Source organism: Anomaloglossus baeobatrachus, chromosome 6 (genome assembly GCF_048569485.1).
Source record: "Anomaloglossus baeobatrachus isolate aAnoBae1 chromosome 6, aAnoBae1.hap1, whole genome shotgun sequence".
In the NCBI taxonomy this organism is placed as follows: domain Eukaryota; kingdom Metazoa; phylum Chordata; class Amphibia; order Anura; family Aromobatidae; genus Anomaloglossus; species Anomaloglossus baeobatrachus.
Window position 1 is genome coordinate 422,933,147 of NC_134358.1, and position 26,725 is coordinate 422,959,871.

Here is a 26,725-nt window from a genome sequence, read left to right on the forward strand (position 1 = left end):
GGGCCGGTAAGATCCCACTTCCTCAGAGCCCCTCAGGGGGATGTGGAAGGAAAAACAGCATGTGGGCTCCAGCCGCCGTACCAGCAATAGGTACCTCAACCTTACAAACCACAAGCGGGGTGAGAAGGGAGCATGCTGGGGGCCCTATATGGGCCCTCTTTTCTTCCATCCGATATAGTCAGCAGCTACTGCTGACTAAACAGTGGAGCTATGCGTGGATGTCTGACCTCCTTCGCACAAAGCAGAAAACTGGTGAGCCAGTGATCCCACTGGGGGTGTATAGCCAGAAGGGGAGGGGCCTTACACTTTTTAGTGTAATGCTTTGTGTGGCCTCCGGAGGCAGTAGCTATACACCCAATCGTCTGGGTCTCCCAATAGAGCGCCGAAGAAAAAGGCTTTGGCTTGATTGAGACCTGCCTGGGGCTAGAGGGTACTTGTTGCATCCGCAAGAGGAAAAGTGGGCAAAGAAGCAAACCCTCTGGGATCACCGATATGGATGGGTGCATCTAGTTTTGGGGAATCTAGAAGCGTACTGTACTTGATAAAAAGAATTCTCCAGAGGACCTACAGAATAGTCACCCTGATGAGGGTGCCTAGCCAACGCCGAGCAGGACATGAAACATCCCAAAAGCAGGATGTACAGTGGAACAGGCTGCCGAAAAGGTCACTTTTGAGATCTTAGCTAGTGGGTCAATTGAGGGATACAGCATCAGGAAGAGGCATGGAAGTGGCTCTAGAGCAGGGGTGGGCAATTCATTTTCCCATGGTGCCGCATGAGAAATTAGGATGGTTTTAGAGGTCCGGACTAATATAATTAGCTCAGTTCTACCCAATACTATATATAGTATATATACTATCCCTTCATAAACATTAATTTAAACAATACAGAGATTCAATGAAAATGTGGGGGACATACACATTACTGGGGTCAGTGGGGGCATACACATTACTGAGGTCAGTAAGTGGCACAGACATTACTGGGGCCTGTAGGGGGCATACACATTACTGGGGCCTGTGAAGCATACATACTGACCGTGGTGGCCAGTGGAGCATACATACTGACCGTGGTGGCCAGTGGAGCATACATACTGACCGTGGTGGCCAGTGGAGCATACATACTGACCGTGGTGGCCAGTGGAGCATACATACTGACCGTGGTGGCCAGTGGAGCATACATACTGACCGTGGTGGCCAGTGGAGCATACATACTGACCGTGGTGGCCAGTGGAGCATACATACTGACCGTGGTGGCCTGTGGAGCATACATACTGATCGTGGTAAATTCAAATCTCTAGCGCAGTGGTGGGGAATATCCAGCCCACGCGAGCCGTATGTGGCCTGCAATGACTTTATGCAGCCCCTGGGCACATTCCCAAGGACCGCAGTACTCAGGTGGCAGCCGCGGTCTTGACGGCTTACGGTACTGTAAATCACAATGTGTAATGCGCATACAATTAGGTCCTCAGCATGCTGGTCTGTGCCAGTGTGCTAAGCACACACTTTGTGGGCGGGGTAAGCCCGAGATGCGCTGCGCTCCCATCCCACAGGAGAAGACTAGCAGCAAGCTTACTGGCCTCCCTGCTGTACCTGCCCCCCACTGCTGTGAGCCTCCTACATTCCTGCATCCTGCGCTGTGAGCCTCCTGCCTCCCTGCTGTACCTGCCTCCCGCTGCTGTGAGGCTCCTGCCTCCCGCTGCTGTATCTGCCTCCTGTTCCTGTGAGCCCTCCACCCAGTGCTGTGTACCCCCCAGTATGGTGTACACCCACCAGTTCTGTGTGTCACCAACCCAGTGCTGTGTGCCACCCTCCTTTCCCCCAGTGCTGTCTGTACTCCCCCAGTCCTGTCAGTGCCCCCGGCAGTAGAGTCCATGCCCCTGTGATGTGTACATGCCCCCAGCCTCTCCTGTGAAATGTATGTCTCCAGCCTCTCCTGTGATATGTACATGCCCCCAGCCTCTCCTGTGATGTGTATGTCTCCAGCCCCTCCTGTAATGTATATATATCCCCAGTCCTTCCTGTGATGTATATATGTGCCTCCAGTGTCTCCTGTGACATATGTGCCTCCAGTGTCTCCTATGTGATGTATAGGATTTACAAATCTGTTGACTGTGCTCCAGACCGAGACAAAGCTAGAAAAGCAGTTTTGAGAAGCAACATGATCAATATCACCACACATCACAGTCGCACCAAAGAGAAGCTGCTCCAGCCACCACAGTAGGGGTGTAGAGGTGAGTTAATTGTTTGACCAAATATATTAGGGGATATATTAATTTTCAAGCTGATAATTTTTTTACGGCCCTCAAAAGGTTAGTAGAAATTTCCAAATGGCTCCTGGCAAAAAAAGGTTCCCCACCCCTGCTCTAAAGGAAGGCATGAGTCTGTTTGGGTGCTAGCACTCTCTAAGTAATGGTCCTGATATTCTCATTTTCTACGATTATGTTATAAGACTCCACTGTCAATCAAGCAGATACACATTTTTGTCATGCTTATCACGATGTAATATATCTTATGTTTTATGTGTATACTATATTCTTTGATTTGATGTTTTGTATCACTTGTAGATAAGCACCTTGATAAAGGCCGAAACGTTGGTCTCTGGACATCTGTATTCTCTTTTTTTACCCCTTTTTTTTCTGCTTGAAAAATAAAAAGTGGACTTATATTGCAAATATTATTCTTTGGACTCTTATTATTTCACCTATGGTGTGCCGAAAATAATCTACCTTTTATTTACCGTATTTTTCGGACCATAAGACGCACTTTTTTTCCCCCAAATGTTGGGGGAAAGTTGGGGGTGCGTCTTATGGTCTGACTATAGGGCTGCGGCCGGGAACGAGGGTGCTGCGGTGGAGCGGGTCATCGGAGACACGAGCAGGCAGCAGCAGCGCCTGCCGTGACCACGTGGGCCCGCTCATTACATATGCACGCCCATCCTCCCGCCCATCTCTCAGCGCAGAAGCCGGCGCTGACAGGTGGGCGGGAGGACAAGCGGGGACGCAAGCATAGCAAAGAGCCGGTCCGCATGATCACCCCTGGCAACTACAGCCTGGAGTGATCATGTGCGGCTGTATTCACTGCCCCCCGCGCGTCATCATCAGCGCGGGGTGCAGTGAATCAGTGTACTCACCCGTTCCTGTGTGTGGAGCCGTCACCCTGCAGCACGCGATGTCTTCCTGTCTGTGCCGATCAGCTGATCGGCACAGACAGGAACACATCGCGTGCTGCAGGGTGACGGCTTCACACACACAGGTCATTGCCGCTGAGAGGAAGATGATCGGTGCTGGAGGGAGTGAGGAAAAGGTGAGTATAAACGTTTATTTTTTTTCTCTGTGCTATAGGATACAGGCCATATACCAGGATGGTATATGAGCACGATGGGGGCATATAGCAGGATGGGAGTATATGAGCAGAATGGATGGGGGGTATATGAACAGGATGAGGGGTATATGAACAGGATGAGGGGTATATGAACAGGATGAGGGGTATATGAACAGGATGAGGGGTATATGAACAGGATGAGGGGTATATGAACAGGATGAGGGGTATATGAACAGGATGGGGGTATATGAACAGGATGGGGGTATATGAACAGGATGGGGGTATATGAACACGATGGGAGTATATGAACACGATGGGGGCATATAGCACGATGGGAGTATATGAGCAGGATGGATGGGAGGTATATGAACAGGATGGGGGTATATGAACAGGATGGGGGGTATATGAACAGGATGGGAGGTATATGAACAGGATGGGAGGTATATGAACAGGATGGGAGGTATATGAACAGGATGGGAGGTATATGAACAGGATGGGAGGTATATGAACAGGATGGGGGTATATGAACACGATGGGAGTATATGAACACGATGGGGGCATATAGCACGATGGGAGTATATGAGCAGGATGGATGGGAGGTATATGAACAGGATGGGGGTATATGAACAGGATGGGGGTATATGAACAGGATGGGGGTATATGAACAGGATGGGGGTATATGAACAGGATGGGAGGTATATGAACAGGATGGGAGGTATATGAACAGGATGGGAGGTATATGAACAGGATGGGAGGTATATGAACAGGATGGGAGGTATATGAACAGGATGGGGGTATATGAACAGGATGGGGGTATATGAACAGGATGGGGGTATATGAACAGGATGGGGGTATATGAACAGGATGGGGGTATATGAACAGGATGGGGGTATATGAACAGGATGGGGGTATATGAACAGGATGGGGGTATATGAACAGGATGGGGGTATATGAACAGGATGGGGGTATATGAACAGGATGGGGGTATATGAACAGGATGGGGGTATATGAACAGGATGGGGGTATATGAACAGGATGGGGGTATATGAACAGGATGGGGGTATATGAGCAGGATGGGGGTATATGAGCAGGATGGGGGTATATGAACAGGATGGGGGTATATGAACAGGATGGGGGTATATGAACAGGATGGGGGTATATGAACAGGATGGGGGTATATGAACAGGATGGGGATATATGAACAGGATGGGAGTATATGAGCAGGATGGGAGTATGTGAGCAGGAAGGGATTATGTGAGCAGGAAGGGAGTATATGAGCAGGATGGGAGTATATGAGCAGGATGGGAGTATATGAGCAGGATGGGAGTATATGAGCAGGATGGGAGTATATGAGCAGGAAGGATGGGGGAAATATCAATAGGATGGTGGTATATGAACAGGATGAGGGAATATGAGCAGGATGCTGGTATATGAGCAGGATGGGGGTTTATAGCAGGATCATATACAAGGCAGGAGGATCATTACCAGGATGGGGTACCTTAGTAGAGAATTTGGGGACATTACCCCCATAACAGTGTCAGCAGCAGATCCTCGCCCCATAACAGTGTGTCATGACCACATTTTTTTGCTTAAAGTTTTATTTTCCTCCTCTAAAACCAGGGTGCGTCTTATAGTCCGGTGCGTCTTATAGTCCGAAAAATACGGTAACTTTCTTTTTTCAAGCACCCAATTTTTCGAGTGAGCAGACATTACTCTCTAAACTTATTAAATTCCACACGGCCGAGGCCAGTTTAGTATCCTGTTTCAAATAAGAGTCTGAGATAGAGTCTCACTCAGAAATTCGGACTAGGCAGGGGAATAAGTGGTTATACCTACTGTGGTTCTGTAACAGTAGTGTTCAATGGAGACCCTGTGGGAGAAAGGTGGGGGGGACCAAAAAAAAAAAAAATTGTGGTCAGAAATTCAGAGACCTTTCACATCTCTGTAATCACCGTCACTCCACTGTGGCAGCAACCGATGGTAGATTGGTGACCGGGAGAAATAGTTTGGCCTCCACGGGGTGTTTTAGTATGCTGCGCATTTACCGTTCACAAATCCAGTAGAAAATCTGCAGCCTGGCGGTGTGAACTTCACTCCACCAATGTGATCTTTGGCAGATGAGAACTTTAGGGTTAATTTCCACGTCTTGCTAGATGTGTTATATATTGCAGTAAGTAAAAGAACTCAAAACCTCAATGTGCTTATAGTCAGATAAAGTTTTAAGCTACTCAATAAGTTTGAAAAATTATTAAGGAAACTATAATAAAAAAAGATGACTTAATTAAAAAGTCAAATAAAAAAGTCAGTTCCTGGGAATCTGACATTTACCGCTCTGACAAATTATTTATGTAGTGACAGCTAGAAGCCATCATTACCATGCCAAGCACAATGTGAAGGTGAAGGAGTTAAGCAGGTAGTAGGAAATGCTTTTGATTTCTCATCTCACCCCTGGCAATTGAAATATCCTGTGGCATCTGTCCGGAAAGGAGCTGAGAAAGCTGTTCCTTCAGTTTCTTCACCTCTGCTTGCAGCTGACTCACATTCCCCTGGGTGTCTTCATTAACTACAGCCTGGAGGTGGTAAATGACATGAAATTAGAATTAACTCTAGAGAAGAAGTGGACACCAATTCGGTGGAGGGCTGTACATCCATGTGAGCCAAGACTAAACAAGTTGTGGGCTATTTGAACTCGGTATGCCCTGGATGCAATGGTTTTACTATCAGGGTCACTTCAATTTGTCACACATATCAACTTTTCATAGCTTACAAGCGGTCCAGAAAGCTGTAGGGACGTATGTATTTATTGTGGCAGCAGAATGGCAGTTGTGCTATTCAACACCTTAATTTTCTCATTTCCATCTGATATGGATTTTTAGCCTTTTCAGTCATTCATCGATGGATTTATGAATGACCAGGGCATTGTTAGGATTTAGTCTACTGGGTCGGTTGCTAAGCAACAGCCCAAACTTTTCTGAAGCTTACCCCCCTTCCCCTCCCCCCAAAAAAAGCTCACAAAATTATAGATTAGGTAGAAAAGGATTCCTAATGCCAAATACAACAGGGAAACGCCAGAGAAATTCACAAAATACTATACAATAGTCAACAATACGTTTTCAAAGTGGTAACAGCTTAATTTTCTCACAGATGGTTAAAATATAAGGAAATATGTGTCTGTTTTTCTTCATTGTTTTTTTGCTATGATTACAAAGAAGGGAATTTTGTTTACTTACCGTAAATTCCTTTTCTTCTAGCTCCAATTGGGAGACCCAGACAATTGGGTGTATAGCTTCTGCCTCCGGAGGCCACACAAAGTATTACACTTTAAAAAGTGTAACCCCTCCCCTCTGCCTATACACCCTCCCGTGCATCACGGGCACCTCAGTTTTGGTGCAAAAGCAGGAAGGAGGAAACTTATAAATTGGTCTAAGGTAAATTCAATACGAAGGATGTTCGGAGAACTGAAAACCATAACCAAGAACAATTCAACATGAACAACATGTGTACACAAAGAACAACAGCCCGAAGGGAACAGGGGCGGGTGCTGGGTCTCCCAATTGGAGCTAGAAGAAAAGGAATTTACGGTAAGTAAACAAAATTCCCTTCTTCTTTGTCGCTCCATTGGGAGACCCAGACAATTGGGACGTCCAAAAGCAGTCCCTGGGTGGGTAAAAGAATACCTCGGTAAAAAAGCCGTAAAACGGCCCCTGCCTACAGGTGGGCAACCACCGCCTGAAGGACTCGCCTACCTAGGCTGGCATCTGCCGAAGTGTAGGTATGCACTTGATAGTGTTTCGTGAAAGTGTGCAGACTCGACCAGGTAGCCGCCTGACACACCTGCTGAGCCGTAGCCTGGTGCCGCAAAGCCCAGGACGCACCCACGGCTCTGGTAGAATGGGCCTTCAGCCCTGAAGGAACCGGAAGCCCCGAAGAACGGTAGGCTTCAAGAATTGGTTCCTTGATCCACCGAGCCAAGGTTGACTTAGAAGCCTGCGACCCTTTACGCTGGCCAGCGACAAGGACAAAGAGTGCATCCGAGCGGCGCAGGGGCGCCGTACGAGAAATGTAGAGTCTGAGTGCTCTCACCAGATCTAACAAGTGCAAATCCTTTTCACATTGGTGAACTGGATGAGGACAAAAAGAAGGTAAGGAGATATCCTGATTGAGATGAAAGGGGGATACCACCTTCGGGAGAAACTCCGGAACCGGACGCAGAACCACCTTGTCCTGGTGAAATACCAGGAAGGGGGCTTTGCATGAGAGCGCTGCTAGCTCAGACACTCTCCGAAGCGATGTGACTGCCACTAGGAAGACCACCTTCTGCGAAAGGCGTGAAAGAGAAATATCCCTCATTGGCTCGAAAGGTGGTTTCTGAAGAGCCGTTAGCACCCTGTTCAGATCCCAGGGTTCTAGCGGACGCTTGTAAGGAGGGACTATGTGGCAAACCCCCTGCAGGAACGTGTATACCTGCGGAAGCCTGGCTAGACGCTTTTGAAAAAACACAGAGTGCCGAGACTTGTCCCTTAAGTGAGCCGAGAGACAACCCCTTTTCCATTCCGGATTGCAGGAAGGACAGAAAAGTGGGCAAGGCGAATGGCCAGGGAGTAAAACCCTGATCAGAGCACCAGGATAAGAAGATCTTCCACGTCCTGTGGTAGATCTTGGCGGATGTTGGTTTCCTGGCCTGTCTCATAGTGGCAATGACCTCTTGAGATAACCCTGAGGACGCTAGGATCCAGGACTCAATGGCCACACAGTCAGGTTGAGGGCCGCAGAATTCAGATGGAAAAATGGCCCTTGAGACAGCAAGTCTGGTCGGTCTGGTAGTGCCCACGGTTGGCCTACCGTGAGATGCCACAGATCCGGGTACCACGACCTCCTCGGCCAGTCTGGAGCGACGAGGATGGCGCGGCGGCAGTCGGACCTGATCTTGCGTAACACTCTGGGCAGCAGAGCCAGAGGAGGAAATACATAAGGCAGTCGAAACTGCGACCAATCCTGAACTAACGCGTCTGCCGCCAGAGCTCTGTGATCTTGAGAACGTGCCATGAATGCCGGGACCTTGTTGTTGTGCCGGGACGCCATAAGATCGACGTCCGGCTTCCCCCAGCGGCAACAGATCTCTTGAAACACGTCCGGGTGAAGAGACCATTCCCCTGCGTCCATGCCCTGGCGACTGAGAAAGTCTGCTTCCCAGTTTTCTACGCCCGGGATGTGAACTGCGGAGATGGTGGAGGCTGTGGCTTCCACCCACAGCAGAATCCGCCGAACTTCCTGGAAGGCTTGCCGACTGCGTGTGCCGCCTTGGTGATTGATGTATGCCACCGCCGTGGCATTGTCCGACTGAATTCGGATCTGCCTGCCTTCCAGCCACGGCTGGAACGCCTTTAGGGCTAGATACACTGCCCTTATCTCCAGAACATTGATCTGAAGGGAGGACTCTGGCTGAGTCCATGTACCCTGAGCCCTGTGGTGGAGAAAGACCGCTCCCCACCCCGACAGACTCGCGTCCGTCGTGACCACAGCCCAGGATGGGGGCAGGAAGGATTTCCCCTTTGACAAAGAAGTGGGAAGAAGCCACCACTGAAGGGAGGCCTTGGCCGCTCGAGACAGGGAGACGTTCCTGTCGAGGGACGTCGACTTCCTGTCCCATTTGCGGAGCATGTCCCATTGAAGTGGACGCAGATGAAACTGCGCAAATGGAACTGCCTCCATTGCTGCCACCATCTTCCCTAGGAAGTGCATGAGGCGCCTCAAGGAGTGCGACTGGGCTCGAAGGAGCGATTGCACCCCTGTCTGTAGTGACCGCTGTTTGTCCAACGGAAGCTTCACTATCGCTGAGAGAGTATGAAACTCCATGCCAAGATATGTCAGTGATTGGGCCGGTGTCAATTTTGACTTTGGGAAATTGATGATCCACCCGAATCTCTGGAGAGTCTCCAGAGCAATGTTCAGGCTGTGTTGGCATGCCACTCGAGAGGGGGCCTTGACAAGCAGATCGTCTAAGTAAGGGATCACCGAGTGTCCCTGAGAGTGTAGGACTGCTACCACTGTTGCCATGACTTTGGTGAAGACCCGTGGGGCTGTCGCCAGGCCAAAAGGCAGTGCCACGAACTGAAGGTGTTAGTCTCCTATGGCGAAGCGCAGGAAGCGCTGATGTTCTGGTGCAATCGGCACGTGGAGATAAGCATCCCTGATGTCGATTGATGCTAGGAAGTCTCCTTGAGACATTGAGGCGATGACGGAGCGGAGAGACTCCATCCGGAACCGCCTGGTTTTCACGTGTCTGTTGAGCAGTTTTAGGTCCAGAACGGGACGGAAAGATCCGTCCTTTTTTGGCACCACAAACAAGTTGGAGTAAAACCCGTGGCCCCATTGTTGAAGGGGAACCGGGATCACCACTCCTTCTGCTTTCAGAGTGCTCACCGCCTGAAGAAGAGCATCGGCTCGCTCGGGGGGTGGAGATGTTCTGAAGAAACGAGTCGGAGGACGAGAGCTGAACTCTATCCTGTAACCGTGAGACAGAATGTCTCTCACCCATCGGTCTTGGACATGTGGCAACCAGGCGTCGGAAAAGCGGGAGAGCCTGCCACCGACCGAGGATGCGGTTTGGGGAGGTCGAAAGTCAGGAGGAGGCCGCTTTGGGAGCGGTTCCTCCGGCGTTCTTCTTAGGACGTGACTTAGACCGCCATGAATCGGAGTTCCTCTGACCCTTCTGTGGCCTGTTGGACGAGGAGAATTGAGACCTGGCTGAGGCCCGAAAGGACCGAAACCTCGATTGAACCTTCCTTTGTGGAGGTCTGTTTGGTTTGGACTGGGGTAAGGACGAGTCCTTTCCCTTGGATTGTTTAATGATTTCATCCAATCGCTCGCCAAACAGGCGGTCGCCAGAAAATGGCAACCCGGTTAAGAACTTTTTGGAACCAGAGTCTGCCTTCCATTCACGTAGCCACATGGCCCTGCGGACTGCCACAGAATTGGCGGATGCTACCGCCGTACGGCTAGCAGAGTCCAGGACAGCATTCATGGCGTAGGACGCAAACGCCGATGCCTGAGATGTTAAGGACACAACCTGTGGGGTAGCGGCCCGTGTGACTGCATTAATCTCAGACTGACAAGCTGAGATAGCTTGGAGTGCCCATACGGCTGCGAATGCCGGAGCAAAGGACGCGCCGATAGCTTCATAGATGGATTTCATCAGGAGCTCTATCTGCCTGTCAGTGGCATCCTTGAGTGATGCACCATCTTCCACTGCGACTATGGATCTAGCCGCCAGTCTAGAGACCGGCGGATCCACCTTGGGACACTGAGCCCAACCCTTGACTACGTCAGCGGGGAAGGGGTAACGTGTGTCATTAAGGCGCTTAGTAAAGCGCTTATCCGGAAAAGCTCGGTGTTTCTGAACTGCATCCCTGAAGTCGGAGTGATCAAGAAACGCACTCCGTGTACGTTTGGGAAACCTAAAACGGAATTTCTCCTGCTGAGAAGCTGACTCCTCAATCGGAGGAGCTGGAGGGGAAAGATTCAACACCTGATTGATGGACGCTATAAGGTCGTTCACTATGGCGTCCCCCTCAGGTGTATCAAGGTTGAGAGCGGCGTCAGTATCAGAGCCCTGATCTGCCACCTCCTCCTCATCCTCCAGAGAGTCCTCATGCTGAGACCCTGAACAGTGTGATGAAGTCGAGGGAAGCTCCCAGCGAGCCCGCTTAGTCGGTCTGAGACTGCGGTCTGTGTCGGAGTCCTCACCGTGAGACCTATGAGTCGCCCCAGGAGCACTTTGCTGCTCCAACCGAGGGGGGCCTGGGGTCAATGATTCAACAGTGCCCGGGGCCTGTATTACCGGTCTGGACTGCAAAGCTTCTAGTATCTTAGCAGACCATTTATCCATAGACTCAGCAAGTTTGTCAGCGAATACTGCAAACTCTGTCCCTGTCACCTGGACAGTGGCAGCAGGTGGTCCCACCGGGGACGAGGGTCCCGACCGTGGCTGAGGCTCCGGCTGAGTGAGTGTCACAGGGGCCGAGCATTGCACACAATGAGGGTAGGTGGAACCTGCAGGAAGCATAGCCGCACATGAGGTACAGGTAGCAAAATAAGCCTGTGCCTTGGCACCCTTGCTTTTTGCGGACGACATGCTGTAGTCTCCTTTAAGAGCAATCAAAGAGGGTATATAGCCGGAGCAATAGTGCGGCCGTACAGAGTAAATGTATACAGTATAAGCATATAAATATACACTACGGCACCCAGGGGGACCAGCACCTAGTAACAGGTGCGGCTTACCGACCGCCCGCAGCGGTTGTGTGACCACCAGATTCCCTGCCTGGGCCTCCCAGAGCTGTGGAGCTCAGCGTTGTCTCCCCTCTGAAGTTCTTCAGAAGTGCTGATTGGACGCTGGCAGCCATTGCTGAGAGGAGGAGGGAGCCGTGGGCGTGCCTGCAAAAGTGCGGGAATCTGGTGCCCCACGGTGCTCAGAGAGGGGGGAGGAGGATACACAGTATGCTCCAGCCCTCAGCGCTGACGTTCAGTGCAGCGTCCCGCCCTTACCCCTGACTGGCAGGCCCGGGGGCGGGAATATGCGGTACTAGGCCGCAAAAGCCGGGGAGTAAAGTTATAAGCGCGGCCGGCAAACAAGCGCGGTCGTCCCGGCGCACCAACACACCCAGCAGCTGCTGCAGCGTCCATAACACAGGCGCTCTATGCGCCGTCCCCAAGGGGACACAGAGTACCTCAGAGTAGCAGGGCCTTGTCCCTGATGATACCCGGTCTCCTGTCCAGCAGATTCCCCCAGGGGCTGCGGAGGGAGCACGGTCCCAGTGCCTGGTGACCGGTTAGGATCCCACTTCACCCAGAGCCCCTAAGGGATGGGGAAGGAAAACAGCATGTGGGCTCCAGCCTCTGTACCCGCAATGGGTACCTCAACCTTAACAGCACCGCTGACCAGAGTGGGGTGAGAAGGGAGCATGCCGGGAGCCCTGTTAGGGGCCCTCTTTTCTTCCATCCGAAATAGTCAGCAGCTGCTGCTGACTAAATTGTGGAGCTTGCGTGCATGTGTGCCTCCTTCGCACAAAGCATAAAAACTGAGGTGCCCGTGATGCACGGGAGGGTGTATAGGCAGAGGGGAGGGGTTACACTTTTTAAAGTGTAATACTTTGTGTGGCCTCCGGAGGCAGAAGCTATACACCCAATTGTCTGGGTCTCCCAATGGAGCGACAAAGAAAACTCAATAAAATAAATGTTAAATTTTGCTCCCCTTTCCATAACTATTTTTATAATTGCGGAGGGAGAGCAGGGCTAGTATCAGTGATTTGGATTGGCACCAGCTCCCCCCTTCTATTTATCATTTTGTTTACACATTGTGCCCCTCATGTGGTTATAAAGGATTTTGTGGGGTATTTCAACATTTACTTTTGTTGTGATTTCCCCTGTAACGGGGCCTTGAATATCAACCCAGTTCTTGGGGAAATTCAGCTTCTTGCCTGCATAGCAGGGCTGACTGGGTCTGTTAGGACTCAGAAGCTCCCGTTCTCTCTACAGCCAGTGATCACCGGGTCCAGAGGAGGAAGCAATGTCAGTCTTTCTTACACTATACACAGTGCTCTTCAGTGTTATGTACAGTGATCGGGATGGCAGACAGTAATAAACAGTCTCTGCCTTCTCTATATCCTATCCGGTTGTGTCAAGCAGCACGATCCCCTCTCCTGTGCGATCTCACGCTGCTGCTATACTACGCTGTGACATATTAAAAAGTCTCCCACTAAGCTCCACATTACTCAAAATAAAAGATATCTTGCTGTTTGAATCTGTGCAAATGCTGGACACTTTCTACTCTGTTTACATGTGGGAACAGATAAGGAAGCGCTCATGTAGTAATTCACATGACTGCCACCATCTTGCTTCATGTGAATGCAGAGATCAAATCATTTATTCACACAACACATAGAATGACAGTCGTAACTTTATTGCCACAATGGGGGTGTGATGTAACTTATTTTAGCTAGTACAATAAAATACAGTATGTAACTTTTCCTATTTTATTTTCATCTAAAAAGCCACCAACTGTTTTAATGGGGGTTTCCAGGGTAAATTATTGCTGGCCCAATGCTTAGTCTATCATGAGATTGACCCCCACCCATAAACGGACTCTGAATTCCTTCCATGAGTTAAGCGGCGCAGCTTCGTACATTTAGTAATGGTTCCAGGCACAGCCACTGCAAGACATTTAAATGCGGATTCATCCCTAGTAGTTTAATCTTTTTAAATTACCGTACTTTTTTGCCTTAACTATTTCAAAAAGCTCATGAAAAAGCAACAGGCATGATGCCATTCACAAGAGTCACAACACCATTGAACATAAAATTTAAAAACACTGAGAAAATTCAAAAGAATTTTTAAATACAAATTTTCTGTTATAATTAGGCTGCGTGCCCATGATCAGTGTTTGCTGTATTTTGGATGCTGCATGCTTCAGCTGTGTCCAAAACACAGCGTTGTGCAAGCATAGTAGATGAGATTTCTAGAAATCCCGTGCCCACTGTGCTTGTTTTTTCCGCAGCAAACAGTGACCTGCCGTGCACCTTTCAGGATCGCAGCGTGTCAATTGTTTGCTGCAGATTCACATCCGTCCTCCGTAGCGAGAACGCAAGTGAGACCGCAGCGCACTGAACCCTGATCGTGGTACGAGCAGCTGCGGTCTCCTGCGGAGGGGATTCACGGCCTCGCAGGTCAGGACCCGCTTTGTCCAGGACGCGGTGAGTCCTGAACGTGGGCATATACCCTTACTGGGAACAATGTGCTAAAACACATGGTCACTCAAGTAAGGCAGGGACGAAAGTGATTAGTAAGGGGGACCACTGAAGGTAATAAATAGCTACTTATTAAGCTATATGACAATAGTTTAATGCGGGCACAAGAAAACCTGAAAAAAAATGAAGTAAATAAATATCCATAAAGTGCTTGTCAGAAGAGTGCATATATGTTTTTCAAAATGGTCAAAATAATCTCCCTTTTTGTTTTTATAACATGTTTTGTGATTCTTTAGCACAAAAAGCTGTACATTGCATTGCACATTGCACAAAAAAAGTACGCCAGGCTTAATATTACTCAAATGGAGGACTGGAGCAACTTTGAGCAAAATTTTCAAGCAAAAAACATTTGGAATGCCTAAAAAACTAGCCACGATGGATAACTAAGAAAAAAATAAAATAAAACAACAAACAGAAACAAATTTAAAAGAGGCGCAAATGAAAAGATGAATATGGCTCTAAAAGAAAAACAGATGTAAAAAACACATAAAAAAAACCCACAAACAAAAAAAAAAAAAAATTATGGATCAGCCTCACAGAGGTGTTGGGAGTTATATGTTATCCATAGTCATAAATCAGCATAGATGCGTTCAGAAATAAACACGTCAGAAGCGCTCACTGAGGGATCCTCAATTAACTTGTCGAGAAACAAAGCTTGTAAAAGCGTAATGGTGCAACATTTTTAATGAAACCCAATTAAAAATATATATATATATATATATATATATATATATATATATATATATATATATATATATATATATATATATATATATATATATTTGCGTCTCCAGATTTTATTAAAGGGAATCTGTCACCAGGTTTTTGCTCCCCCATCTGAGAGCAGCATAATGTAGAGACAGAGATCCTAATTCCAGGGATGTGTCACTTACTGACAGCAGTTTGCTGTCATTTTGAGAAGATCGATGTTTTCTCTGCTGCAGATCTGTCAGTAATACAGAGCTCATGAATATGCTGGACTACCTGGCAGCAGGACAAGTAGTCCTCCAATGATAAATTATCACTGATTAAACAGCGATTTTAGCAAAACTCCACTAAGCAGCCCAGTGACAACGCTGGAATCAGGATTTATTTTTCTTCATCATGCGGCTTTCAAATTAGGCGACAAAAACCTGGTGACAGATTCTAAGAGGGCTTAGATTTGACGCACCACTTCAACATTGAAGAAAAAAAAAAAACATGCTGGAATGGTGCTTTAAGTAAATGTTTATATCATAAATGATAGCATTATCTGAAATAATCACATTCTTCGATTTTTGGTTTACCTGAAAATAAAAAAAACAAACGTTTCCGTAGAAGGTTATCAAATATGTAAATATATTCTACTGTTTAACTATTTAGTAAAAATATGAGAGATGCATTAAATAAAATGTTATTGTATTAATATATATTTTCATGTTTGTTTCTTTTAAAGGGATTATCCTAAGGCTATGTGCGCACGTTGCGTATTTACATGCAGTTACGCTGCGATCTGCACCGCAGCGTAACTGCATGCGTCCTGCATCCCCTGCATAATCTATGAAGATTATGCAGGAGCCGTGCGCACGTGGCGTATTAGAGCGCAGCACTTCGGCTGCTGCCCGAAGTGCGTGTTCTAAGAAGTGACATGTCACTTCTTTCCTGCGCTTTGCCTGCATCCCCCACTGTCTATGGGAGGAGCTGCAGTCAGAGCACATGGAATCGGCTTTTTTTTTTTTCATTACGAATTGTTTCTGCAGCGATTTGAAGCGCACGTGTGCTGTTCAAATCGCTGCAGAAATTTCTGCAGGGACAGTACGCAACGTGTGCAAATAGCCTAAGAATCAATCTCAAGACCTGTAAAAGGCTGCAACTGTCTGAAAGTGCTTTGCAGAGTTTTCTTCCTTCCGTGTGTGCCTCTGCTAATCTATGCTTCTGTTGGTGGTGCTGTACCGCTTAAGTCTCATTCCCCATGATTGGTACAATGAATAGAAGATTTAAAGGGAATCTGTCAGTTCATGCAACAACCCAAACCGATTACAAGACTCTGTAGGCTGTATGTCTATAAGTAATTAAGTAACCTTTAATAAAGAAAAGCCCTGCTGGACTGAACAGAAATTAACTTTAAAAGCAATATACAAATGAGGCCGGAAGTGGTCTTGGCAGGACAGAGCACTTTGACTGCCTTGGCCCTATCTCTGTGTGCCGCATGTCAATCAGCTAGTGGAGGGGCGGAGTTAGGCTGAGGTGCTTTGTCCTGCTAGGAGCACCTCCGGCCTCATTTGCATATTACTTACGAAAATAATTTATCAGCACTACATAGGAGCTTGTTTAATAAAAGGTACTGAAAGATTTTGGTCTCTTAACCAAATCAGTTTGGAGTAGGGTTGTGGGAGTGTAATGAACTGACAGATTCCATTTAATATTGGGACAACCCTTTTAAATGTTTTAATCCCATAAGGGGACATTAACACATTTTTCAAACACTGAGCTATACTGCACAGCTGGTTAGGTGTGACGCAGCCATATAGAACAGTCAGTCTCTGATCATATTGCTTGTGCCGATAGGAAGCGGTTAAACAATAAAAAAAACAAACATCTTCTCCGAGTCTCTCATTGAATCACCCGGCACGGACTCGCACTCTCCGGACAGGAGCGGGTCGGTTGCATGTATGTCTATGCAGCTAAGACGCTCCTGTCCGGAGAGTGTGAGTCCATGCCGGGTGATTCAATGCGAGGCACTCGCAAGTGTGACTCTGGCCTTAGCAATACAGTTTTCCCCACTTGAAAGCTTAGGGCTGTTGGAGAGGTCCACATAACCAAATCTCCTAAGAAATGGATTTTTCATGGACAGTATCACACTAAAAACTTAAGGATCAGGCAAAATGTATCCATGGGGCTCAGTCAGATGTCCATTTTTTTATGTACAAGAAAAACTGCCCCAATATTCAGCCTTATCAATTTTTTGGGAACCGAAAGAAGGGAATTTTGTTTACTTACCGTAAATTCCTTTTCTTCTAGCTCCAATTGGGAGACCCAGACAATTGGGTGTATAGGCTATGCCTCCGGAGGCCGCACAAAGTATTACACTAAAAGTGTAAAGCCCCTCCCCTTCTGCCTATACACCCCCCGTGCTCCCACGGGCTCCTCAGTTTTGGTGCATAAGCAAGAAGGAGGAAAAAGAATTATAAACTGGTTTAAAGTAAATTCAATCCGAAGGAATATCGGAGAACTGAAACCATTCAACATGAACAATATGTGTACACAAAAAAACAGGGGCGGGTGCTGGGTCTCCCAATTGGAGCTAGAAGAAAAGGAATTTACGGTAAGTAAACAAAATTCCCTTCTTCTTTGTCGCTCCATTGGGAGACCCAGACAATTGGGACGTCCAAAAGCAGTCCCTGGGTGGGTAAAATAATACCTCGTAATAGAGCCGTAAAACGGCCCCTTCCTACAGGTGGGCAACCGCCGCCTGAAGGACTCGTCTACCTAGGCTGGCATCCGCCGAAGCATAGGTATGCACCTGATAGTGTTTCGTGAAAGTGTGCAGGCTCGACCAGGTAGCCGCCTGACACACCTGCTGAGCCGTAGCCTGGTGCCTCAAAGCCCAGGACGCGCCCACGGCTCTGGTAGAATGGGCCTTCAGCCCTGAGGGAACCGGAAGCCCAGCAGAACGGTAAGCTTCGAGAATTGGCTCCTTGATACACCGAGCCAGGGTTGATTTGGAAGCCTGTGACCCTTTACGCTGGCCAGCAACAAGGACAAAGAGTGCATCCGAGCGGCGCAGGGGCGCCGTACGAGAAATGTAGAGTCTGAGTGCTCTCACCAGATCTAACAAGTGCAAATCCTTTTCACATTGGTGAATTGGATGAGGACAAAAAGAGGGTAAGGAGATATCCTGATTGAGATGAAAGGGGGATACCACCTTAGGGAGAAATTCCGGAACCGGACGCAGAACCACCTTGTCCTGGTGAAACACCAGGAAAGGGGCTTTGCACGACAACGCTGCTAGCTCAGACACTCTCCGAAGAGAAGTGACTGCTACTAGGAAAACCACTTTCTGCGAAAGGCGTGAGAGAGAAATATCCCTCATTGGCTCGAATGGTGGTTTCTGAAGAACCATCAGCACCCTGTTCAGATCCCAGGGTTCTAACGGCCGCTTGTAAGGAGGAACGATGTGACAAACTCCCTGCAGGAACGTGCGTACCTGTGGAAGTCTGGCTAGGCGCTTCTGGAAAAACACAGAGAGCGCTGAGACTTGTCCCTTAAGGGAGCCGAGCGACAAACCCTTTTCCAGTCCAGATTGAAGGAAGGACAGAAAAGTAGGCAAGGCAAAAGGCCAGGGAGAAAAACCCTGAGCAGAGCACCACGACAGGAAAATTTTCCACGTCCTGTGGTAGATCTTGGCGGACGTTGGTTTCCTAGCCTGTCTCATAGTGGCAATGACCTCTTGAGATAATCCTGAAGATGCTAGGATCCAGGACTCAATGGCCACACAGTCAGGTTGAGGGCCGCAGAATTCAGATGGAAAAACGGCCCTTGAGACAGCAAGTCTGGTCGGTCTGGTAGTGCCCACGGTTGGCCGACCGTGAGATGCCACAGATCCGGGTACCACGACCTCCTCGGCCAGTCTGGAGCGACGAGGATGACGCGGCGGCAGTCGGCCCTGATCTTGCGTAACACTCTGGGCAACAGTGCCAGCGGAGGAAACACATAAGGGAGCTGAAACTGCGACCAATCCTGAACTAAGGCGTCTGCCGCCATAGCTCTGGGATCTTGAGACCGTGCCATGAACGTCGGTACCTTGTTGTTGTGCCGGGACGCCATGAGGTCGACGTCCGGCACCCCCCAGCGGCAACAGATCTCCTGAAACACGTCCGGGTGAAGGGACCATTCCCCTGCGTCCATGCCCTGGCGACTGAGATAATCTGCTTCCCAGTTTTCCACGCCTGGGATGTGAACTGCAGAGATGGTGGAGGCCGTGGCTTCCACCCACATCAAAATCCGCCGGACTTCCTGGAAGGCTTGCCGACTACGTGTGCCGCCTTGGTGGTTGATGTATGCCACCGCTGTGGAATTGTCCGACTGAATTCGGATCTGCTTGCCTTCCAGCCACTGCTGGAACGCTTTCAGGGTAAGATACACTGCCCGTATTTCCAGAACATTGATCTGAAGTGAGGACTCTTGCTGGGTCCACGTACCCTGAGCCCTGTGGTGGAGAAAAACCGCTCCCCACCCTGACAGACTCGCGTCCGTCGTGACCACCGCCCAGGATGGGGGTAGGAAGGATTTCCCCTTCGATAATGAAGTGGGAAGAAGCCACCACCGAAGGGAAGCTTTGGTCGCCTGAGAGAGGGAGACGTTCCTGTCGAGGGACGTCGGTTTCCTGTCCCATTTGCGTAGGATGTCCCATTGAAGAGGACGCAGGTGAAACTGCGCGAAAGGGACTGCCTCCATTGCTGCCACCATCTTCCCCAGGAAGTGCATGAGGCGCCTCAAGGGGTGTGCCTGACCTTGAAGGAGAGATTGCACCCCTTTCTGCAGTGAACGCTGCTTGACCAGCGGAAGCTTCACTATCGCTGAGAGGGTATGAAACTCCATGCCAAGATATGTCAGCGATTGGGCCGGTGTCAGATTTGACTTTGGAAAATTGATGATCCACCCGAAACTCTGGAGAGTCTCCAGAGTAGCGTCGAGGCTGTGTTGGCATGCCTCTTGAGAGGGTGCCTTGATCAGCAGATCGTCCAAGTAAGGGATCACCGAGTGACCCTGAGAGTGGAGGACCGCTACTACAGTAGCCATAACCTTGGTGAAAACCCGTGGGGCTGTTGCCAGGCCGAACGGCAGTGCCACGAACTGCAGGTGTTCGTCTCCTATGGCGAAGCGCAAGAAGCGCTGGTGCTCTGGAGCAATCGGTACGTGGAGATAAGCATCTTCGATATCGCTCGATGCAAGGAAATCTCCTTGGGACATTGAGGCGATGACGGAGCGGAGGGATTCCATCCGGAACCACCTGGTCTTTACGTGTTTGTTGAGCAGTTTCAGGTCCAGGACAGGACGGAAAGACCCGTCCTTCTTTGGGACCACAAACAGGTTGGAGTAAAAACCGTGACCCTGTTGCTGAAGAGGCACAGGGACCACCACTCCTTCTGCCTTCAGAGTGCCCAGCGCCTGCATAAGAGCCTCGGCTCGCTCGGGAGGCGGGGATGACCTGAAGAATCGAGTCGGGGGACGAGAGGTGAACTCTATCTTGTAACCGTGAGACAGAATGTCTCTCACCCACCGGTCTTTTACCCGTGGCAGCCAGGTGTCGCAAAAGCGGGAGAGCCTGCCACCGACCGAGGATGCGGATTGAGGAGGCCGAAAGTCATGAGGAAGCCGCTTTGGTAGCGGCACCTCCGGTGGTCTTTTTAGGACGTGACTTAGACCGCCATGAATCAGAGTTCCTTTGATCTTTCTGAGGCCTTTTGGACGAGGAGAATTGGGACCTGCCCGCGCCCCGAAAGGACCGAAACCTCGACTGCCCCCTCCTCTGTTGGGGTATGTTCGGTTTGGGCTGGGGTAAGGATGTATCCTTTCCCTTGGATTGTTTGATGATTTCATCCAAACGCTCGCCAAACAATCGGTCGCCAGAAATTGGCAAACTGGTTAAGCGCTTTTTGGAAGCAGAATCTGCCTTCCATTCCCGTAGCCACAAGGCCCTGCGGAGTACCACCGAATTGGCGGATGCAACCGCCGTACGGCTCGCAGAGTCCAGGACAGCATTAATAGCGTAAGACGCAAATGCCGACGTCTGAGAGGTTATGGACGCCACCTGCAGCGCGGACGTGCGTGTGGCTGCGTCAATTTGCGCTTGACCTGCTGAGATAGCTTGTAGCGCCCATACGGCTGCGAATGCTGGGGCAAAAGAAGCGCCAATAGCTTCATAGATGGATTTCAGCCAGAGTTCCATCTGCCTGTCAGTGGCATCTTTGAGTGAAGCCCCATCTTCCACTGCAAGTATGGATCTAGCCGCCAGTCTGGAGATTGGAGGATCCACCTTGGGACACTGAGTCCAACCTTTGACCACGTCAGGGGGAAAGGGATAACGTGTATCCTTAAGGCGCTTAGAAAAACGCTTATCTGGACAATCATGGTGATTCTGGACTGCCTCTCTGAAATCAGAGTGGTCCAGAAACATACTCGGTGTACGCTTGGGAAACCTGAAACGGAATTTCTCCTGCTGAGAAGCTGACTCCTCCACCGGAGGAGCTGAGGGAGAAATATCCAACATTTTATTGATGGACGCAATAAGATCGTTCACTATGGCGTCCCCGTCCGGAGTATCAAGGTTGAGAGCGGCCTCAGGATCAGAATCCTGATCAGCTGTCTCCGCATCATCAACCAGAGATTCCCCCCGCTGAGACCCTGAACAATATGATGATGTCGAGGGAATTTCCCAGCGAGCTCGCTTAGTCGGTCTGGGGCTGGGGTCTGTGTCAGAGCCCTCAGCCTGGGATCTATGAGACACCCCGGGGGGACATTGTTGGTACAACTGAGGGGGGCCAGGGAACAATGATTCAACAGTGTCCCTGTGCTGAGATACCGGTCTGGACTGCAAGGCTTCTAGTATCTTAGCCATAGTCTCAGAGAGTTTATCCGTAAAGACTGCAAACTCCGTCCCCGTCACCTGGACAGTGTCAGCAGGTGGTTCCCCCTGGGGCCCCCCTTAGCAGAGGCTCCGGCTGAGTAAGTGCCGCAGGGGCCGAGCAGTGTACACAATGAGGGTCAGTGGATCCTGCCGGTAGCGGGGTCGTACATGCGGCGCAGGCAGCATAGTAAGCCTGTGTTTTGGCACCCCTGCCTTTTGTGGGCGCCATGCTATTGTCTTCCCTGAGCAACACAATAGGGTATATAGCCAGAAATCAACTGTGCACCATACAGTGTAAAGTATATACCATAAACATATAATTTATAATTACACTTCTGCACAATGGGGCTAGCACCACAGGTGCTGCTTACCACCCGCTTAAAGCGGTTGTGAGGCCACCAGAATCCCTGCCTGGGTCTCACAGAATTTGTCCCCCTCTGCAGCGTCCGAAGAGCTGACAGGAATGGCTGCCGGCGTCCTGAGGAGAGGAGGGAGCCGTGGGCGTGACCCAGAAAGTGCGGGAACTGGTGCCCCACTGTGCACAGTGAGGGGGGTGGAGTATGCAAAGCATGCTCCAGCCCTCATTGCTGCTCGTCCTGTACAGCGTCCCGCCCTTCCCCTGCCTGTCAGGGCTGGGGGTGGGAGGAAAAAAGACTAGGCCGCAAAAGCCGGGGACTCGAGTAATAAGCGCGGCCGCCGTATAAGCGCGGCCGGCGCGGAAGTCCCCGGCGCACTACAAGTCCCAGCCGCGCCGCAGTGTTAACCATGGCAGCGGCGGTCAGCGCGGTAGTCCCCATACACAAACACACTCAGCGACGCTGCAGTGTGTAATGGCACATTTAACCCGGTCAGCGCCGCGGTCCCCGGTGCACTAGCACACCCAGCAATGCTGGAGTGTTGCTGTGCGCGGTCCCCACGGGGACACAGAGTACCTCCAAGTAGCAGGGCCATGTCCCTGAACGATACCCGGCTCCTATCCAGCAGGCTCCTCAGGAGTTGTGGATGAAGCACGGTCTCAGTGCCTGGAGACCGATAGGATCCCACTTCACCCAGAGCCCTAAGGGGGGTGGGGAAGGAAAACAGCATGTGGGCTCCAGCCTCCGTACCCGCAATGGATACCTCAACCTTAACAACACCGCCGACAAGAGTGGGGTGAGAAGGGAGCATGCTGGGGGCCCTATATGGGCCCACTTGTCTTCCATCCGACATAGTCAGCAGCTGCTGCTGACCAATCTGTGGAGCTGTGCGTGCATGTCTGCCTCCTTCGCACAAAGCATAAAAACTGAGGAGCCCGTGGGAGCACGGGGGGTGTATAGGCAGAAGGGGAGGGGCTTTACACTTTTAGTGTAATACTTTGTGTGGCCTCCGGAGGCATAGCCTATACACCCAATTGTCTGGGTCTCCCAATGGAGCGACAAAGAAATAAAGTTTTTCTATCTTGTCCTAAGTGCTAACAAGAATATAAACTATTTCCCTTAAATAAAGATAAAACCAAAGGTTGATATCACTTAGTCATTTTTCTCGTCAACACCCTCATATGCTGAATTGCTCGTCCTATCTAGAAGTCTGTGAAAAACAAAGAGCAATCAGACGGGCACTGAAGCGCTTACTGATTTTTTTCTCGAATTTCCATTGTCGATTTAGATCCGAGACTTGGATCAATATCAGACAGGTCTGCAATTTTGTGGGGATCACTTGGAACGCAAGAAAAACGAAAGAGTTGGACACTCAAACATTCATAAATAAATCGTAGGTACCAGCTCTCTCTGAAAAGCACAGAGCTTACTGCTGGTGTCCACAGCTTATAGGCGCCAAATATAGGGACAGGTGCTCTTTAATGTCCACACTTTTTTTTTTTTCTTTCGTTACATGCAAGGAGACTAAGGCTGTGTGCGCACGTGTGCTTTTTTCATGTTTTTACGCTGCGTTCTGCACCGCAGCGTAAAAGCATGCGTCCTGCGTCCCCAGCACAACCTATGCAGATTGTGCAAATTCCATCTGCACGTTGCGTTTTAGAACGCAGCATTTGACTGCTGAAATATTTTGCCAAAACGCTGCGTTCTAAAAAGCAACATGTCACTTCTTTTGTGCGTTCCGGAGCTTTTCCCACTCTGTCTATGGGAGAACAAGCATCCAGAACGCATGAATTCCGCATGCACAATGCTTTCAAAACGCAGCGTTTCGGCTGCGTTTTGAAACACACATGCAGTGACGTAAACGCTGCGGAATAGACCGCAGACGTGCGCACATACCTTAATTGTTGATCTTCTGTAGTTTTTTTTTTCTTTAGAGGGGTGGAGTTTAGCAAGTTAATATTTTGGGATACATATACTCTTTATGGGAAGAAAAAAAAGCCACGATTCTGCTGTTTTGAAATGTTAAATTGTATTCATGTCATTTGCTGCATAAAGTGTTAACTTTAGTCCGTGGTTCAGTTAGATTATGAAGAAACCAAATTTATATAGCTTTAGGTTTTATTTCACTTGCACAATTAAAGGTTATTTGCGCACGTTGCATATTGCCCATGCTGAACATTCCGCAGCGATTTGGCAGTGCACGTGCGCTTCAAATCGCTGCAGAAACAATGCGTAATGGATGCAGTGTGTATGCAGAATAGATGCCGATTTCATGCGCTCGGGATGCTGCCTCTCCCATAAACAGAGTGGGAGCTGCATCCAAAGCGCACAAAATAAGTGACATGTTTTTTTGAGCGCAGCGATTTGGATCAAAATTTTAGCATGCAAATTGCTGCGCTCTCAAACGCAACGTGTGGATGGATTATGCACAATCTTCATAGATTGTGCTGGGAACGCAGGACGCATGCGTTTACATTGCAGTGCAAAACGCAGCATAAACGCATGAAATTATGCAACATGCGCACGTAGCCAAATACTTTTTACAGTTTGTTTGTTTTTTCAGACACTTGTTTTCTGTAACAAAATACTCTGAAGCCATAAGCTACACATTTTTCTGATAACTTAAAAGGGCGACTTATTCTTTTGCGGGATCATCTGTAGTTTCCGCTTTTAATAGACCTTTTAATAACTTTTTCATATTTTTTTTGTCGAATGGATGAACAAAAAAAACTTTAAAAAACATTTTTTTTTTTCCCAAAATCATACTTTAAAAGGGCCACAAGTCTTACAATTTTCCGTTCACACAGCTGTGCGAGGATTCCTTTTTGGGTGTTCCAAGCTGTACTGTTTATTGGTACTATTTTGGGATACATTTTGTATTTCCTTCTATGTGAGACAGGATGACAAAATGGAAATTCTGCAGTGGAGTTTCATTTTTTGTGGTGTTCACAGAGTGAGAAACAATAATGTAAATTTTACTGTGCGCCTTAAAAAAATTCACACTTTGAAACTGAAATGTCACCACAATGGACCACTAAAAGAAAAACAAAACCCTTTCTTCCCCCTTTACACTACTTTGTGTGTTACCTCCATTTCCTCTGGATGGTTTGGCTTTTGTTCTGGTGCTGCTCACTATTTTCTTTTTTCAGATTTTCAGAATGTATGTATATAATTTATTGCACGAAATAAGTGTTTTTTACAATAGAAAAACAGAACTTAATATTTGGTACAGAAACCTTTGTTTGCAATTACAGCGGTCAGACGTTTCCTGTAGTTCGCACAAACTGCAGCAGGGATTTTGGCCCAATCCTCCATACAGATCTTCCCCAGATCTTTCAGGTTTCAGGGTTGTCGCTGGACAACATTGAGTTTCAGCTCCCTCCAGAGGTTTCTATTGTGTTCAGGTCTAGAGACTGGCTAGGCCACTCCAGGACCTTCAAAAGCTTCTTACAGAGCCACTCCTTATATGCCCTGGCTGTGTGTTTCAGGCCATTGTAATGCTGGAAGACCGATCCACAATCAATCTTCAATGCTCTTATTGAGGAAGAAGGGAATTTTGTTTACTTACCGTAAATTCCTTTTCTTCTAGCTCCAATTGGGAGACCCAGACAATTGGGTGTATAGCTATTGCCTCCGGAGGCCACACAAAGTATTACACTTAAAAGTGTAAGGCCCCTCCCCTTCTGGCTATACACCCCCAGTGGGATCACTGGCTCACCAGTTTTAGTGCCAAAGCAAGAAGGAGGAAAGCCAATAACTGGTTTAAAGACCAATTCAATCCGAGGAAACATCGGAGAACTGAACCATACCACATGAACAACATGTGTACCCGAAAAAACAGAAAAACCCCGAGAAAACAGGGCGGGTGCTGGGTCTCCCAATTGGAGCTAGAAGAAAAGGAATTTACGGTAAGTAAACAAAATTCCCTTCTTCTTTTTCGCTCCTAATTGGGAGACCCAGACAATTGGGACGTCCAAAAGCAGTCCCTGGGTGGGTAAAAGAATACCTCGTGATAGGGCCGTCAAACAGCCCTTTCCTACAGGTGGGCAATCGCCGCCTGAAGGACTTATCTACCTAGGCTGGCGTCTGCCGAAGCGTAGGTATGCACCTGAAAATGCTTGGTAAAAGTATGCAGACTCAATCAGGTAGGTGCCTGACACACCTGCTGAGCCGTAGCCTGGTGCCGTAATGCCCAGGATGCCCCCACGGCTCTGGTAGAATGGGCCTTCAGCCTTGAGAGAACCAGAAGCCCAGTAGAACTGTAGGTTTCAAGAATTGGTTCCTCGATCCCCCGAGCCAGGGTGGATTCAGAAGCTTGCGACTGTTTACGCCGACCAGCGACAAGGACAAAGAGTGCATCCGGGTGGCGCAGGAGCGCCATGCGGGAAGTAGAACCTGAGTGCTCTCACCAGAACCAACAGATGCAAATCCTTCTGAAATTGATGGACTGGACGAGGACACAAAGAAGGTGAGGTGATATCCTGATTGATATGAAAGTGGGATACCACCTTAGGGAGAAATTCCGGAATCGGACGCAGAACTACCCTGTCCTGGTGAAGGACCAGGAAGGGAGATTTGTATGAGAGCGTTGCTAGCTCGGAAACTCTCCTAAGAGACGAGACCGTTACTAGAAGGCCACT

General features: G+C 48.9%; 1 protein-coding gene across 1 annotated transcript in view; it reads right to left on the reverse strand.

Moving 5' to 3' along the window:
* Positions 1-26,725, reverse strand: part of KIF15 (kinesin family member 15) — a 263,264-nt gene that overhangs the window by 147,200 nt on the left and 89,339 nt on the right. The window contains exon 11 of the mRNA XM_075315169.1: positions 5,765-5,888. Coding sequence (XP_075171284.1) covers positions 5,765-5,888 — 124 coding nt within the window. The remainder of the gene's footprint in view (positions 1-5,764; positions 5,889-26,725) is intronic.